General features: G+C 45.4%; 1 protein-coding gene across 1 annotated transcript; it reads right to left on the bottom strand.

Annotated features, from left to right (window-relative positions):
* Positions 1-11,688: 11,688 nt before the first annotated feature.
* ASCL4 (achaete-scute family bHLH transcription factor 4) lies at positions 11,689-12,255 on the bottom strand. Its single transcript, XM_009944021.1, has one exon. The coding sequence runs from the start codon at positions 12,253-12,255 to the stop codon at positions 11,689-11,691; it is 567 nt and encodes a 188-aa protein (XP_009942323.1).
* Between the last annotated feature and the right edge of the window lie 6,513 nt (positions 12,256-18,768).

Genomic DNA, 18,768 nt, shown 5'->3' with positions numbered 1-18,768 from the left:
CGGCTCTGCCCTTGTCGCCCGCCGGCCTCCGGCTCCCTCCCGGCCTCCATGGCACGGCCGGGGCGAGAGGCCGGGTTCCGTCCGGCTGGTGTTCAACCTGCCCTTCACAACGCCCGGCAGACCCGCCTCCCCCTTCCCCGTCCTCGGTGACTCATCCAAAGAATTTTAATCTCCGTGGTCTGTCTGTAGTTGTAAAATATAATACCAATGGAGTTGGGCTTGTCTATCCCGAAGCCATGAAGCTGCTGTCAGAAGAAATTGATACACACTACTGAGGGGGGAAGAAAGCGCTGCTGCTGGGGAGGATTTGACTCGAGGACGGCACTTCAAATGGAAATTTCCCTGTTTGAAGTGGATGCGTTTTTCATCTCTACGCCTTTATTTTCTTCTATGCTGCAGGAGCGAGGACCAGCACGGTCTGTTTGTGGGAGGATTAGTCTGCAGAAGGTTCCCACCACGGGGTCGCAGGTGCCCTCCCCGCTCGCCGGAGCCCTGGAGAAATGGTGGCTGGGGGTGAAGGGGCTCATGAGGCCCGGATTGGGAAGAACCGCAGCCCTGGACCTCCCTCCCCACCGCTGCCAGCCAGGAGCCCTCCACATCCGACCAGCACCAGGCACGGGGGTCTGCCCACAGGATCACCGAGCCTCTCCTGGGCACCCCAGATCAAATCGCAGGGGCTTCCCCTTCTTTCAAAGACATCCGAAGCCTGAAAGAAGCAGATCAAACATGTAAATTTGAACTGAGATTAATTATACTTTTGCAACTGGAGGGGGGGGGGTGTGCAAAGCCATTAAGGTTTGTCTTGCATTAACTATGCCCGTGGGGGTGTTTTTTTGTCTTTGCATGCGTTGATACTTCATGAAATACCAGGTCTGGTTCCACCAGATCTCTGGAAGAGCCTTAGAGGCTCCAGGAAACTCTGCAAATGTGTTTCAGCAGGAGGCAGACAAGGAGAAGGGAAGTGTCGGCTCCGCTTCCATGGGAGCAGCCTTTGTTGAGTGGCTGGAGGCTACTTCTTGGCTCCCGGATTTCAAACAGGTATAATTATCACTTGGATGGGGTTCAGGACTCGGAGGGAGCTGCCAGGTCTTTCATGAGGATTGAGTTTGTCCCACTGAATCTAGGAGAAAAAAATAACAAGAAAGAAAGGAGGGATATGATTTAACCATGTAGGTGTTGTCTCACATCCATAATGTGCCAGGTAGAATATACTCCGAGCACTGTCCGATAGCCTGTCTTACACACACTTTCCCTTTGGAGTGTCTGTGTTGTAATATTTTTATATATATAACCTGGCTGAAGTGAAGAGGTCCTGGAAATTTTTCTATAAAACCTATTCTCCAAAGAGCCCCATCCCAATGAGTCTCAGAAGAAAATACCATCTGATCTTCCAGGCATCTCACTGACTCTGCAAAGCTTTTGAGCTTTTTTACTCTGCCTGACAGACTGCCTTTCCTGAAACCTCTCCAAGTAAATTCTAAGTCCAATGGATTTCCAGTCACACATTTCATGGTATGAATGCCTTAAACCTTCAGATCTGCCAGTTTGCTTTCCTGGTCGTTGCGATCAAGTTGCTGTCAATATTTAAGCATAAGCTTGTGGACTTTATTCTCATTATTAGAAGTTAGGGCTAGCTGAAAAGAAGGGAATGCTTTCAGGAAAAAAATAAAACCAAAGTTGCCCCCGTTTTGCAGGCGTGGTTCAATTCAGATAGATTTTTACAGTATTTTCAACTGTATCCTTTCGAACTGAAAATGGCCTTCAGAATTATTTACAGAATAAACATTGTCTTATCTGTAAAACTTATTCCAAGTATAAAATGAAATACATCATCCTGATGATTCCTGGACACAGGTTGCTGCTGCCATTGTCACGCTGGAGTGACACATTATACCGGACACTGATGCCAGATGCCCCTCTGCCCTGCCCCACGCTCCAAGGCCCCGTCCCCAAACCTTGGTGCCTGCTGTAGTAGGTGCTCTGTGGCTTTTGCCCCACGCACATCTGTGCCCACACTCGCATGCCGGTCTTGATTACTAAACTCCTACTGTATCTCTTGCAATTAAGAATGGTGAAGAAAACTGACCAGTGACTTTCGCAGAGGTGCTCTTCTTATCCTGTGCTTCAGCCACAGAAAGTCTGGCCAGTGACCCCACATTAGACTTCCTCCTTGGGAAAAAAACCCTTGAGACTGTGAACGTGCTCTTAGTGCCACCTCCCCAGCAGGCCCACGTGGATGAAACCTTGGGATCCTTTACCAACATGTCAACAGGCATCTCCTTTAACTCGGTCTAAACACTTTTTCCAACCGTTCCTGTCCAGCTGGTCTCTACAAATGCCCACCCCACAGGATGCCACACTGGCCGTGTTGCCCTCACCTAATCCTCACTCGCTGCATGACCATGGTCATGCATGACCATCTCCTGCCCAGCCACAGCTTCTGATACCCGTCACTCCATGTACACAGTGACTTCATTAGGTTTTGTGGTGGTTACTAGGTGATGAAATTACCTAAACAGTGATGTTTTCACCAAAGATGCAAATGTGAAATGTGCTCTTTAAGACAGTGACCTCAGTAAAATTCCAGTAACCGTTGTGGAAAATAACCAACGCTAAAAAAAGTTTTACCAAAAACAAATTTAAAAACATTGAAATGCAACATATTTTTTCAATTGCAAAGCCAACATATTTCATGTATCTCTGAAAACACTGACCATCCCTACTAGAGAGTAATTCAGCCATTGCGTGATGATGGCATCACCACTGTTTTTCTTGCCCTTTCAACACAAGCTCCCACAGCTCATGCAGATACAACTTGGCGCCCTCATGAAACTTGCAGAAATCAAACCAGCTGGTAACTGAATGAGCTTCTCAGACAGGGTACTATAAACAACATGTAATAACCTTACGCTTTATGGGCTTGTTAACATAAATGGAACTTTTGAAGCTTTCACAGCGCTGCAAAATGCAAAGCTATGGAGCACACCACACATAAACAGAGGCAGATGCCTTGCATTTGTACAGCGAGTCATGCTGACATGCTGTAGGTCTTCAGCTTTGATCTGTCCTAATAGGTCACTCGGGGTGTGCCACCACCGCTCATGAACCAGGGGTGCAGCATTACCCAGCCGTGTTGGGAGCGTATTGCTGGGGCCTGGGCGCTGAGGGCAGCGATAGTGGAGCTGGGCAGGGCTTTTCGTGGCTTTTTGCCTGGCGTCAGCAATGGTTTGCATGAGTCGGCAGGAGGGTGCTGATGGCAAGGAGGATGCTGGTGGCATCACTGGCATGACAGACTGGTAGAGAGATTTCTTTGTCCCCACCACCCTCACTACACCTATAATAGATGGGAATAGAATAGAATAGAATAGAATAGAATAGAATAGAATAGAATAGAATAGAATAGAATAGAATAGAGATGCAGATGCCAGCTCTGCAATACCAGAGCTGGGTAACATGCAAGGGCAGATTTATTTCTGAGCTCAAGGGACTCAGGCGCTTTCACTCACACAGGAGGCAGGCAGCTCCTGGTAAAGTGGTACAGAGGCAGCCCAATGACATCTTCCAGAGAGTGGAGTGGTATCTCCCAGTGTTCCCAGCACAGAGGCGAGATGAGGGCCATGCTGTTGTTGAAACGGAGGGAAAAACCTGGGGCTGAAGTAATCTGGGTTTATCGCTCGGCTCCTGCCAGCAGGCGGGCTGAGCTCTGTAATCGCCCCCTCAGCTCCCCAGCTGGAGCACAGCCCGCTCACAACTGCTCAGCACTTTGATAAGAAATACGCTTGGAGGTATTTTGCAACGATGAGCAAGAAAAGACGAACGAGAAGCGATGGTAGGTAGATTAACGTGGTGTGTCTGAGGTGCAGGCAGACAGACTCACTGTCATGCAAATGCTGTGGTCTGAGCCATTTTTGCACAATGGCTGGTGGTAAAATCACACTGCTGCTTCTTTTCTGACAGGGGTTGGGCTTTTTTTTAATTTAAATTTTGCTTATTAAGCAGCTCCCTGCCCAACTCCCACCCAGCTGCTGCAAGGCACATCCATCTTCATCAAGGGCCGCACATAGTGTGATCAGCAGAGAGGCGTTAGCAAGAAAGGATGCTAAAATCAGGCTGCTGTATGAGAAGGACACAAAATACACAGCCAGGATGCGCCCTTATACCCTTGCCCCTATAGCAATAGCCAGAGCTACCGGGGCAGACAGGAGGGAGGAGAGGAGAACGACGGGGATTGACAGTGAATGGCAAAATGTAAAGAAAGTGGGCATTATCACCGTGACATAAACCTGCATTCACCCTCTGAAAAACACTAGCAGCAGGGAACAGCCCTTCCTGAAGTTCTCAGCTTGGCGACGCTTTCCATCATGATCAATGGAGCATGCTTAGCCTACAGGTCTCTGATTCCTCTTTCTATCGGATGTGTGGCTGCATTGGGTTGGACAACCATGCTACAGACTTTGCCCCTGTCCCCTTGCCCCCGTTCACAGAGCCAGGGCTGTCCCTCCTCCCCGTGATGCCCAGCGCAATGTCCCCATGGTTTCTGGCAGTGGTCCTGACTCCCAGCATGGCGGATGGAGGAGGAGGGGGGAGGCAGAGCAGTGCCAGAGGTGCAGCTCCTCATGTGAGACACCTCCTGCGCTTAGCTTTTGTCCACACTCCAGACTCCTCGTCCCAGCTCTCATCGTGGTGGTGGGCTCCTCTTAGTTCCCCACTATTCCATTTTGCTCCTTCAGGACTAAGGCCCACCCTGCAGTTCAGACCCACCCTGCCCCACCTCTCATTTCTGCCTCGTGACAGAGACAGCAGATGCAGCTGATCGCAGCCAAGCTTGCGAGGGATGCCTGAAGTGAGAAAAGCTCCCCAAATTCATGGCACCCCTGGGCTAAAAATGCAAAGCCAGCCCTCCAGGGGCAGGAGCACTCCTCCATCCCAGTGGAGGGGGATAAATATGCCAGGGGAAGGAGGAAAGCTCTTTAAATGGTGGAAAAAACCCTCATGGGCTGGTGGTGGGGCCAGGGAGGGAGTCCTGCCTCTCTCCAGCCCTGACTGTGGCTGCCTCTAAATCCTGGTCCACAAGAGTCACTGCTTTGCTTGCTCTCATTAACATGTCTGCTATGCAGAATCTCACAGCCTTTTTTTTATCTCCACAGGGTTTGTCTACAAACACATTAAGTCTTTTTTTTTTTTTTCCAGGAATTAATCCTCCCCAAAGGTGTCATATCTAATTTGTTCCTGTTTCCCTTGTTTCAGCCACGCAGCTGATTTGATATCACGCAGTGTGCCACACTTCAAAACCACTTTCTTTTCTCCCTCCCCTCTGCCATCCTTCCTCCTTTTCCCATGCACAAACACCACAACACATAAGCCTGTGTTTGTATATCTGGCTTATTTAATTTACACATTACACAGTTTATTATCAGTTTCATTCATTAAACACCTGTGAGCTTTAACGCCTCTGGCTGTGGGGACGCACACATCACCTCTGCATGAGTGTTCCGCTGGGATAAACCCTCTGCAGCTGAGCCTGGGACTTCTTCAGTGCTTCTTAAATTTAAAAGCTACATCTAGAGAGCAGCCTAAAATAGCATAATGCTGGCAATAAAGCAAGTACATGAAAAGATGTGAAAATTCCATTTATTTGTAACTACTTGTTCTCTTTGTGATCTCGGTGCAGGTGGAAGAGATTGGTTAGGATTCAGTGCCAATGGCTGACAGCCCTGGGACACAAAAATGTGCTATATGTGCCCAGAATGACACCGCATCAAAATAAAATCATGGGGACAGGCAAGGTGCTCTGTAAGCAGCACGGCAAACACAGCTTGCCTTGGATTGGTGTTGTACACTCCCAGGCTTCCCTGCCCACTACCTTCCCCATATTTTCAACCCTTCGGACTCTCACAGTCCATTCACCCATCTTGCCCTTCCCAAATCCAAAACTCCCTCAAAATACTCATATTTTCATCCCCTGGCCCCAGCAGAACAGGCAAGAGGCAGCATTTTATACTAGCACACAGCATGTGTGCCTGCTGATGGCTGGATGGTGCCCATGGGCTGGCTGACCATCAAGTGGGTCAAACTGAAAAGACAATCCAGTGCCAGCTTTCCTCTCTGTAAGGACTCTATTTCGGCATGTCTTTCTACTCTGATGCCACCGGTGTTCATGGACCACATAAGAATTTCATGTCTTTGAGGCTTCTGTCTCCAGTCATATCTGGAGTGAGCTGAGGGGTGTCCAAAGATTTTCAAAGGGGAAACTGGCAGGGAGATGTATGGACTCTCTTTCAGGGCTTCTTTTAGCCTAGCTGAAAAACACGATCCATACCAATACATCTTTTCGTTTACTGCACCTGCAAAAACATAATCGATAAAAACTGAGGTCCACAGTAACACAGACTTGACTTGTGGTGCTTCAGCAAATTCAGGCTCATTCCCAAATGACAGCGAGTCCCACAAGCCTGGCTTCAACGCCTTCAAAAAAGGGTGAGGGAACTCAAGAGTGAAACACGGACTTGCTGGCTGCTTCCCACCCCCGTAACCCACAGTTCTGGGGGTATTGGCTCCTTCAGCCATATGTAAAGACAGCAGTGGTAACAAATCAGAGTCTTCAGCCAAGCAGCTTCACAGATGGGTGTTCTTCTACTCCTGAAAAGCGATACCTGTCTCTGGCACTGCACACTAAATGAACATGCTGGTTCCTATTGACCTCCCAGGGTCTTGGCTCAGGGTAGCTGAGTCATAACATTTTCAACCAGCTCTGGGGCATCTTCTGAGCAGTGCCACCTTGCCAGACTGCTGTAAATTCCAAACAAACTTTCTAGGCAGCCAGTGCTCATTTCACCAGCATCCTAGCCTGACCCCTCTCTGTATTTGATCCACCGTTGACTGTATGGAGATCCACTGATATACAGAATCATTGAATGGTTTGGGTTGGAAGGGACTTACTTAAAGACCATCTAGTTCCAACCCCCTGTCATGGGCAGGGGCACCTTCCACTAGACCAGGTTGCTCAAAGCCCCATCCAACCCGGCCTTGAACACTTCCAGGGAGGTGGCATCCACAGCTTCTCTGGGCAGCCTGTTCCAGTGCCTCACCACCCTCGTGGTAACGAGTTTCTTTCTTATATCTAACCTAAACCTACCCTCTTTCAGTTTAAAGCCATTACCCCTCGTCCTATCACTACATGCCCTTGTAAACAGTCCCTCTCCAGGTTTCTTGTAGGCCCCGTTCAGGTACTGGAAGGCTGGAGAGAGACATCTACCTTTAGAAACACCTTCAATCCTCTAGTTTGCTCTTCCAGCAAGGGCAACTTGGACAACTTTTCCATTGCTCTGTCAGTGAACATATTCACAGTGAGATAGAAAAAAATTGTAAAACTCATGTGGCAAATACATGAGTGAGCATTTGTGGCATATTTTTACCTACAAGCACGCGTTCAGGTTGATGGAGAATGTTGCTTATCTTGTGTTTACAGGACTTCCAGATCTACAGCTGGAGAGCCTTGCGTAAGAATTAGGTATAGCTGCCGTCTTACCATTTTGCTGCTGCCCATTTGTCTAGAATGAATTTGGCTCTTACTCTGTAGCCATTTATCTATACACTGAGGGTTACTACTGATGAGCACCTGCTGAAGTTATATTTGCTTAGACTCTATTTTGGAGACACTGAGACCTTGCTCAGCTACAGTGATTGATTTCAGCTAACTTCAGTAGGGCTCTCCTGTTGGTACCACTTGAGAGTCTCTTTTCAAAATGTTTTCGATCTTGTTTTGCCTCCTTCCCAAGTATGCTAGTGACAAATGTTTTCAAAGATTCTTTATTTTTGTGTGGACGTTCCCTGTTCATTTATTCCAGTGAGATAAATTGGCCCAGATTGTTTTACTCTTTCAACATGACTTTTCTATAGTGCCTTCTGGTTTTCTTTGGCCATGTTATTGACACTGGGTAATATAACATGAAAGGAGTGTGGATGGGCTTTTACAAAGAAATCAGCTAAATAGCTATTAGAGGATTAAAAGCAATCCCATGGCCAGGATTACACATCTTTAAAATACTGATAATATCAAGGAGCAAATGGATTTGTAATTTAATGGCAGAAGTGGGAAGACTTCAGATGTGTGGTTTTTTCACATTTGATAGAAAGATTAAAGTGTCTGCATTTGTTGTGCAGGAGTTTGATAAAGCTGTAGCACAGATGCCTAGGGATATCAGTGTTTGCCGTTCTTGTTAAATAGTAATTGTGCCACATGGAGGGAATTCTTCTGGTCAACATTTTTATTAAAACTTTAATTCTCAGGGTGACAAGTTGGATCATTGTCTGCTTTCAAAGTCTGATAATGATACACTTTAGAAGCTTTGAAGAAAACCTTTGTCTAGACAGAAATAGCTTAAGAAAGCTTTTGAAATTTAGCATTCACTTGAAACCTTTGTTGATGCCTGTAGGAAGCACTGATCCATATTTGGGAAATCTTGAGCTGTTTTCTGCTTCCTTGTGCTAGAGGAGTGCAAGAGGTTTGCATGACATCAAGAACTGTGAGAAATAAAAATGTACAGCTTTCCTAAGGAGAGTGGTTCAACCTGTGACAGATTTTTCCCACAGAAAGAATTTCCGTTTCATCCAGAAATTCGTTTTCCTTTAAAATTAAATTAAGCTACATGTGACATTCTGGCTTTTGCCTCTTCAGCATTGAGGTTGGGTTGGGAGATACTTTAAGGACATCTCCAGAGCTGTTACAGATGTATAATCTAAAAAAAAGTAGCTACAGTTTTAGTGAAATGTAGACTTTTAACCAGTCTCCTTGACTTGAGATCCAGAGGCCTTTTCCAGAGTATTATTTCACAAAATTCAGGTTTGGTTCTGACTGCAGAGTATTGAGGATATGCATCAAATAAACCAGTCCCACCTAGAAATGCAGCAGATCAGCCTGCGTCTCACATGGAAGAGACACTCAGCAGCAGTGACGGCCAAGAACAGGTCCAGGGTATGATGGTCTCCACTTGGTTAGAGTCCTGCTGAGGAACATTCCATGTGAGACGAAGCTGAAAGGGGGCAGAGCCACGACCTAGCCCACTTCTCCGACCAGCCTCACTAGCTGATCATGGAGCCGGTGGCATGCTGCACCATCTCTCTGGGATCTGGAAATCAGAGGATTATGACTCCTGCATATATCTCTGTGATAACCATCTGACAAAAAAATTTGGGGGGGGGACATTATCTGATACCCCCTGCCCAGGAAGTAACAGGCATTCTGGTCATTTTTATTTGCAGTGGCTCAGATTGATTGTGGTTATTTGTTGTCATTATATTTACATTAATTTCTTCTCATCTTCAGAGGCTTTACAAACAACTATAGTTTCACAGAATTTGTCTCAGGTACTCTGAGGAAGTGTATGTTTTTCTTAGACAACAGAGATTTAATCTCTGCTTTGAGGGGGAGATGCAATTCAGGCTTACTGACAGAGTTACCAGCAGCGCTACCTTATTTCCAGAAATCTCAAAACTGAGGCAGAGAGAAAAGTTGAACCTCTTGTCAGAGACCGCAAAGGAAAGAAAAAAAGGCAAAAAACAATGGATCCCAATCAGACATTCAGACCACTACCTTGCCCTTCTCCCCTTTCGAGGGTAAAAAAGACAAACACTTCTGCACCCAAAAATGTCTGCTTTGGCTCTGGATCCTTAGAGAGAACTGCCCAGGTAACTATACCTTCACTCTTTGGGCCTGGGAAACAGACCCTGCAAAAGTAACAGCCCTTAGAAAAACAAAGTAGTCATCAGAAAAGGAAGCTGGTGACCACATAAAGAATAAAGAACGAAGCCTGCGACTGCCACTGACGTTTTTAGCAGTGCTGCTTCGCTATGGTCAGGCTGAACCAACAGCTCGCAGCAAGCCGTTTGGACAACTCATTCAGGCTTTTTCCCTTTCTGAACTGTGTGTGATTTGCCTGAATGTGTTTGTTCTTTCAAGGTTATTGGCTGTAAATCAAGAAAAAATATTTGGGCTCATAGGTCCAGCAATACCTAGACCCAGACCTGGACTGCAAGTACTTGAAGGCAGGCACCCAATAACTAATAGTGTAGAAATGTACAGAGTAGCTTGATAGAAATGAGCAGAGTATTTTTATACCTGATACTTTTGATTAGATGCCCACAGCACAAACCGGCTCCTTATTTAGATTTTGCAATCTAGATTAAAAATTTAGTTTCAAAGGTAGCAGTTCACATTTACTTCCTATCCCTTTTCTGTATTCTTTCCTGAAAATTCATTGCTCCTGCAAACGGTGCTGTCCCATTCGTTATCAACTGAAAGTGAAAAAAAGCACAGCCAGGATTAATTCAGGTTTTTATTTAAACGAAATTTATGGACATATTTTGAGGTATTTGGTCAGTATGTGTTCTTATTTATACATGACTATTTCAGGTGCTTAGTGAGCATGACATGAAGGAAAGACAAAAAGATACAAAACCACTTCACCAATGTGAGGCCAGAAAAGCTAAAGTTTGAAAGGACTGTGGAAGGTGTATTGGTAAGAAGGAGTTTACCCTGTATTCAGAATGGGATTTAAGCACATAGCTAAATGCTATTTAAATCTGACCTTGGAGAAAGGAAGATTTTTAGAGCAATTTGGAGACAAATTCTCTTTTTAAGTAGACATATTCCAAATTAAAATTATTCCATAGACTTCGACATCTTAATTTTAAAAGGTAGATTCTTTGAAACATTAATACAATACTCTAAACTAAAAGACAAACACTTACATTTTCACATAGCTGTAAACTGATATATTTAATGTTACCCTTTTTGTACACACCAGTATCTAACCACTACAGGAACATATTTCTAAGCATATAATCCCTGATCTGTCAAAAAGGCACAATGAAGAGTATTTTGTCCACAAGTTAAAATTTCAGAAAAGAAGGAGAAAGTCTGGTGGTATCATGAGCGGGGCTTTGCTTTTGAAGGTGCAGTTTTACAGAACTCTGTTTCCCTCTTCCTAGCATTGATTAGAGTGAGTGTCAGCTTTTCTTTTCCTGAAAATTATCCTTCGAATAATCACCAAATAGCCAGTGTCCAATGTATGTGTTGCTTCTTTCACTTTAGAAGATGCCGTAAATGAACTTCACTCCTAAGTATAGCCTTATTTATATTTTTAAAATTCTCTTTTCAGAAATAGAAGTATTTATGTGAGTTGTCTAAAAATTTTAGGGAAAGACATTTTACCTAAATCTTACCTTTCCCAGTCCAAGTGTTTGCAACCCAGTGCATCTCAGATTAACAGTCAGGAAAAACAGACAATAAAACTTACAGGAGGAAGCAGGAGAAAGGGGAGGGGGGTTTCCTGAAATGGATTTATTTGGTTTTGCTGTCTGATTGAGTGAAAGGCAAAAGAAAATAGATGGACAGAATAAAAGCTGAATTAAAAGTAGAATGCAAAAGTTGCTTCAGTTTTAACAATCCAAATAACGTTTAGTAACACAGCTGAAGCAACCTGAGAGATACCAGTTTGCTTACGAATCATCTTTAGGTTTTGCGGAGAAAACATTTAAAGTCCTTTGACAAATTGCAAATACCTTTCTTTTGCTCTCAGCTGTTTTCCCTTTTCCTGGTATTCATTTCCATCTGTAGAAAAATCCCCAGGGTTTTAGATTTGATTTTCATCTGGACTTGAAAGCTTCTGTCTCCAGAGACGCTGTTACCTAGCTGCCTGTCTCCTCAAATTCACTATAGGGGGATGAAGCTGAGGACGTTTTAGACTCTCCATCACTGTTGCACTCGCGCGGGGGACCAGGACTGGGATCTTCCGGCAGCTCCTTGGCAGAGAGCGTTTCCTTACTGTTAGACCCTAAGGGATGGCAGTCCAGCAAGCTCTGCAGGTGTTTGATGTAGCTTATTGCAGCTCTCAGGGTCTCCACTTTGCTGAGGCGCTTGTCAGCAAATTCCTTGGGCAGGTGCTCTCGCAGGCGTGTGTAGCCCTCGTTCACGCAGCGCACCCGCTGCCTTTCCCTCTCGTTCCTCTTTCGAATGAAGGCAGGCTCAAAGGAACAGTCATAGACGCCCATGAAGCCAGGGAACGGGAGGTAGGAGAGGCGACCTGTGTGCCCGCCGTAGGCTTGCTCCCAGTAAGACGGGTCCAGATGGAAGGGAACCCCAAAGGGCTCTCTCAGGGGGACACCGTGAGGATGCACACGGCTGTTAGCCAGGGACATAGCTCCTGGAAATGCAATCCTGTTCAACAGTCCATCATCACCTTTTTTGCTGCCCATGCTGCTTTTTTTTCTCACCGGTGAAGTGTCAGTTCCTGAATTTGGCTTCCAAATCTCGGATCGGTCCAAGCAAGGAGGAAAACTTCGTCTAGGCACGCTGCCCCGCAGGCTTCAATTTCCACCTGCGGTGTAGAAGAACTCAGCTCTCAAACCACTGCAAACAACTCATGAGGTCCACTGTGCCTAGAAATCAGCTCTAAGCCTTGTTGGTTTTATAGATGTAGGATGCCAGCTAATTTACAGACAGGTTTTGAGGACCATCACTCCACACTTTAAACCCTTCTTTTCCTCTGATCTTCATATTTCAAAAGATAGTAAGAGGGTTCCTGTGTATTCCTTTTCTCCCCGCTTGAAATTATGACCATAAGAGTTAATGCCAAACATAAATAATCTTCCAGGCTCTAAACACTTCTCATGTATTGTAATCCACGATATCATTTGATATAATTGTCTCCAAAAGATGGGTAATTTGCAAAGTTTACAGGGATCTTCAAAGTTTTGGCAGAGCTCCTCCCTTTCAGGAACCAAGGATCTTCTGTCATCTGAAAACTACCCAAAGGCTTTTCACAATGAAATCCAAAAGACAACTGCAGGCTTTGTTGTTTCGGCTGCTCTGGTCTAACTGAAGCAGCTCACAAGCAGTTTGCAAAACTTATATGGCATGTCTCTAGCTTTCTGGGGAAGCTGAGAAATCTTCAAAGGAAAGAGTGCTCTCTTGTGGTTGCAAGTCATGTCAGATCAAGAATGCATACGTGCAAGCAGAAAACTGCTTTCTTTGCCCAAACAGAGGCTTTTTCAAGAAGTGTGAGTTTCACAGATTGAATGTGAGCATTTTCAAAAAATCTTCAGCATTTTGCATGTTTCTGCTCATTGGAGGAATGTTCTGCTCATCCCTGAGAGCACCTGCCTCAGATAAACAAATACAAAGGTGATGCCCTGATTGCCCCCTGTGTAGCTATTACTAGATGTTTACATAGTTATCGGATTACCTGATGGACCTTACACGCTGCTTTAATTGGGAAGCTGAAAATCGACCTTGAATGTGCCAGATCTGTGCTGCATCATCCAGTTTGCCTGCAGCTTGCCTAGGAGAAGAGGTGGACAAAAGACGAGGACTTACAGCAGTATAAGGGCATAATGTCCTCATCCGTGCCTTTCCTCCAAGATACCCTGTTGTGTTAGGACATTCCTCTGGAGGGTCTTTCACTTTTCCCACATTGTTGTTCAAGAGCTCCATAGTTACATTTTTTTCTGAAAACATCTTCACAGTTAACTGAATTTCCTTTTTTTGCCACTGACAGTTTGGGGAGTTGAACGGTTGGTCTGGGAGAGCTGTGGGAAGGGACGGACATGAAAAGATACAGGCATGTAGGCTTTATTAAAACTGTTCTTTTGCTCAGAGTGAAAGTTTCCGCCCTGTTCAGTCTTTCATGCCAAACTGCCTCAGAAGCATGAGTAACTGCAACAACATCCTCCACTCCGAGAAACACATCTATGTCTCTGCTGAGTCAGAAACCAGCAGCAACGATGTCAGTGCGCATTTTCAAGTCAGCCTTTGTACCTCTGCTGGCCTGTTCCACAGCTTCAGAAACAACGGTAATCTTCAAAGTGCGATGAACCTAGGCAGACATAAGCAGGAACAGTCCTGGACCCTGATTTATGCCAGGGGCAGGATCAGCACCAAAGTGGCTCAAAAGCCGGAGCAACTGTCCATCTGCTTTCTCCTCTGTCACTAACATTGCCTAGCAATTGCTGATGTTTGAAGCTGAGGGTTTGTAGCATTACCTGGGAGTTAACTAATGCATTTCATGAGGGGTTGAGAACTTTTCCAGTCACGACTAAATGCCTTTCTAAAACACGTGCCGTAACTCGGACGGAGGGTATGGGTGTGAGGTAAGAATTACTGGGGAATACCCCAGGTGTGTACAACTCATTTCAGTTCAAATAACCAAGCGAGCCTTTCTGCCTTTAAAAAATCTTTGGAAACGGTTGAGCAGCACAGGCCTTTCAATATCACTTGCACTCTAAACTCTGTTGTCCAGTAGAAACGTTTTCAGAAATGAATGCTGAAATGAAAATAGCTCGTTCCCTGTAGCACTAAGGTAGGCAAGGATTTAAAGTTTTCTTAAGACAAAGAGGATGTTGGTCTGTAAGCAAGTACCTGAAGTAGGGAAATGACATTTGATTTGTGTCGTCATTAGATTCAAAACGCTGCTTGCTGGCAGTATTCCTGTAAGGAAATGGAAGCATGCCTCTCAGAGGTCTCAGGTGCCAGATCGTTTCACAGCTCTCCATGACCTTGCCAGAAGCCTAGCCACGTTCAAAAGGCAGGGTTACGTTTCAGTTCTGTCATGCAAATGCACTATTCCCAGCTGCTAGAACTCTTTTCTTTGTTTACTGTAAATGCAGGTCACCAGCACTTCCCAGACCGTCGGAATTGCACCTGTGCCACAGACATCTGCTCTTCCTGCAGACAAATCTACATAGATAATCCTTTAGAGAAATACATGAAGAAAAATTACAGGTAAATGTGATTTGTTAATCTGAATGACTGAAGCTGATCTCATATCAAACGGACTCTGCAGTCTGGTTTTGCTTCTGCGCAAGAGAAATCAGAAAATATGCCACAGGCTTTTGTTGAACGTCATATCTTGTTGACAATCCAACATCCCTTGCTCTGAAAGGGATTTGCCCCTGGGCAGGGAGCCAGCACAAGGCCAATGCACCATACCTCTCGCGCCATATGTCTGACTGAAGGTCCCTGTTGAGAATGTGAGCAGGATTAAAGCAATGTGTTGCTCTGATACCGACCTCTGCACAAAGCAGGCCCTTCTCAACTTGTCTGCACATGCAGACTCGGTGAAAGTAGCAGGACTAGCCCACCAAAGAGTAAGGCTAATGAGTATTCTTTTTAACTTTAAGAGTAGGTTAAGACTACATGGATAATGTCAATGTCCCTCCTCTAAGAAAAGCCTTTGATCTTCTTCCTTTCACTGTTTCTCCAATTAACTCCTCTTCACAGCTTTGCCCAGATGATGCTTTGACTCCAGAATGCAATATCCTCCATGCTGATGCGAAGCAGATGGCCTGGTTTGCTTTCCAGGTGGTACAAATCAGGTGTTATTCACTGCTCTGCAGTGTCAGAAAAGTCCTACTTCAAAACTGTTGCAAGAGGATATTCAGGAGATTCTCGAAGTTGTGCTGTTTCTATTTATATTGTATGTTTTGCTTTGTTGTTGGTTTTTTTTTTAAATACAAAGTGTAAATGGGGACGCTGGGACATTCCTTACATATTCCATTGCCTGTGGCAATCAAACAGGTTCCCTTCCCTCTCTCCTTCCTTTTACTTCACTATACACATCTAATTACTTAGCCAACACTAATAGAAAATATTTCTGACATACCTAAAAATAAACCATTGAGGCATCTTCCTTCCAGACGTAACTTAGTTGTGGTTTTAAGTGCCTATATCCTAACACAATATCTGCAAGAATGTAATCTTTGTACAAAAGAACCCTCAACTTGTTCACACTCCCGCAAGAATCGTAATAACACTACTGACATTGCACAGTGATTGCTTTGAATTACTTCGAATTACTCAAAGCAACAGATTCTCCTTGACACCGTGCCCCTCTGCATCTGAAATGAAAGTCATCAGTGGAAACAGTGTAGTAGAAACACGAGAGTCAGCCGAACACGTGCAAGTCTACCAATTTCCCAACAGATAATGTCTCAACTATTTTATCTGCGAATACATTACTGAGCAGGAGGAAGAAGAAAATACATCAGGAGTTTAAAAAGAAACCCTCAGAACGTTGTGCATTTATTATATTGTACTGTGCTGTAATTATACTAAATTCTAGTATTTATTGTACATATCGGCTGATGTCCTTGCCAAGCCACTCTCCATGATATTTGAAAGGTCACGGCAGTCAGGTGAAGACCCTGGTGACCGGGGGAAGGGAAACATTGTGCCAATTTTTAAAAAGGGTAGGAAGGAGGACCCTGGGAACTACCTGTCAGCCTCACCTCTGTGCCTAGGAAGATCATGGAACAGATCCTCCTAGAAGCTGTTCTAAGGCACATGGAGGCCAGGGAGGTGATTCAAGACAGCCAGCATGGCTTCAGCAAGGGCAAGTCCTGCCTGACCAACCTAGTGGCTTTCTGTGATGGCATGACTACATCAGAGGACAAGGGAAGAGCTATGGATGTGGTCTGTCTGGACTGCTGTAAAGCCTTCGACACAGTCTCCGACAACATCCTTCTCTCTAAATTGGAGAAATATGGATTTGATGGGTGGACTGTTTGGTGGCTAAGGAATTGGTTGGAAGGTCACAGCCAGAGGGTAGTGGTCAACGGCTCGATGTCCAAATGGATGCCGGTGACAAGTGGTGTCCCTCAGGGGTCCGTACTGGGACCGGTACTGTTTAACATCTTCATCAATGACTTAGACAGTGAGATCAAGTGCACCCTCAGCCAGCTTGCAGATGACACCAAGCTGAGTGGTGCAGTTGACACACCAGAAGGACAGGATACCATCCAGAGGGACCTGGACAATATGGAGAAGTGGGCCTGTGTGAACCTCATGAGGTTCAACAAGGTGAAGTGCAAGGTCCTGCATCTGGGTCGGGGCAACCCCTGCTATCAATACAGGCTGGGGGATGAAGGGATGAAGAGCAGCGCTGCCGAGAAGGACCTGGGGGTACTGGTGGATGAAAAGCTGGACATGAGCCACCAATGTGCGCTCGCAGCCCAGAAGGCCAAGTGTATCCTGGGCTGCATCAAAAGAAGCGTAGCCAGCAGGTCAAGGGAGGTAATTCTGCCCCTCTTCTCCGCTCTGGTGAGACCCCCCAGGAGTCCTGTGTCCAGCTCTGGAGCCCTCAGCACAGGAAGGACATGGAACTGTTGGAGCAGGTCCAGAGGAGGGCCACAAAGATGATCCGAAGGCTGGAGCACCTCTCCTATGAGGAAAGGCTGAGAGAGTTGGGGCTGTTCAGCCCAGAGAAGAGAAGGCTCCAGGGAGACCTTATAGCAGCCTGCCAGTACCTGAAGGGCGCCTACAGGAAAGATTGGGAAAATATTTTCAGCAGGGCTTGTTATGATAGGACAAGGAGTAATGGCTTCAAACTGAGAGGGTAGGTTTAGACTGGATATAAGGAAGAAATTTTTTACTGTGAGGGTGGTGAAACACTGGCACAGGTTGCCCAGAGAGGCAGTGGAGGCCCCATCCCTGGAAACATTCAAGGCCAGGTTGGACAGGGCTCTGAGCAACCTGGTCTAGTGGAAGGTGTCCCTGCTCGCTGCAGGGAGCTTGGGCTAGATGACCTCTAAAGGTCCCTTCCAACCCAAAGCATTCTATGATTCTATACCATAATTTGTCTGGGCTGCTGCTCTTTATTAACAGATATAAAATTGTGAAATTAAGTTTCGCATGTTAACTGCATACCACAGAATTAGAGTAATAAGTGCAATTTAGATTGAGATTCAGAATACAAGATTAAATAGTTTTGTGCCTCTCTAATCCTGTTTTACCCCTTAGCATGGCCCATGTCTCTCCAGCTCTATAGCTAGAAGTGAGAGCTGCACCTACACTACCCAGGTTTCATACAGTCACTATCACCAAAATACAGGCCTGCAAAATCACGACAAATCAACAAAAAGTGGTGCGAAATTTGGATTTTTGGTGTTAAAATGGTTGGCTTCAACCATTGCTTTTTGTGTAATCTTAATTCAGTGTAATTCTGCTCACCCTGAGAAAGAGCCCAAGGGTAGGTTTGCGATAGCGGAGGAGAACTGATCCTATCGAGGTGTGGGCATGGTCCAGCCGGGACTTCTGCTCACGCTACAGAGGACTGGAGCGTGCTTACTACATCTCTTTCCTCTGGGGTTTCACGAGTCTCCCTTATCTTTCAGTATGTCTCCAGGATCAGAAGACAACTTGAAAAATAGCTCTGCAATTTGCTCCTCACGCAGCAAGTACTGCTAGAAGTGTCAATAAACGGAGCTTTCAGGGGACATAGTGCAGTTGTCTTATCAAAACACTTCACATATAATAAAAGTGTTTGGTATATAAAAAATATCTTCCCTTGCAGAAGAAACAGTTTTCAAATCTGTTTTATCAGAATACCTTGGGCGTGCGGAGCACATCTCTGTAGACACAGATTAATTTCTCATTCGGTGACACTTTGTGTTATCACTGGCTTCCTTTGATACTTGTGCTTTAAACTGGTAGTTAAGATATCACTCGTTCAAGGGAGTAAAGTGACTACAAAAGCAGCTGGAATCTCGGAGGACTCGTGTTTGACAGTAGGAGAAAACACTCTTATCTGCGTATGACTACATCTAATCTGGCTCATCGGCTCAAAGCATTGCTTTCAGCTCAGACAGCTGAAATAGCGTGAGGATTTCAGCGCCAGGGCGGTTCTGCGGTAGAATTACACTATCATAATTGGTATTAAGACAAGCCGAGGGCTGGGGATAACCTAGTGTTTCAGGCCAGACCTGAAAGGTACC

This window comes from Opisthocomus hoazin, chromosome 8 (genome assembly GCF_030867145.1).
Source record: "Opisthocomus hoazin isolate bOpiHoa1 chromosome 8, bOpiHoa1.hap1, whole genome shotgun sequence".
In the NCBI taxonomy this organism is placed as follows: domain Eukaryota; kingdom Metazoa; phylum Chordata; class Aves; order Opisthocomiformes; family Opisthocomidae; genus Opisthocomus; species Opisthocomus hoazin.
This window is presented reverse-complemented; position numbering and strand designations above follow the sequence as displayed.

What these genes read in the sequence shown, in the direction of transcription:
- ASCL4 (XM_009944021.1), bottom strand. Translation starts at nt 12,255, where the DNA reads ATGGGCAGCAAAAAAGGTGATGATGGACTGTTGAACAGGATTGCATTT.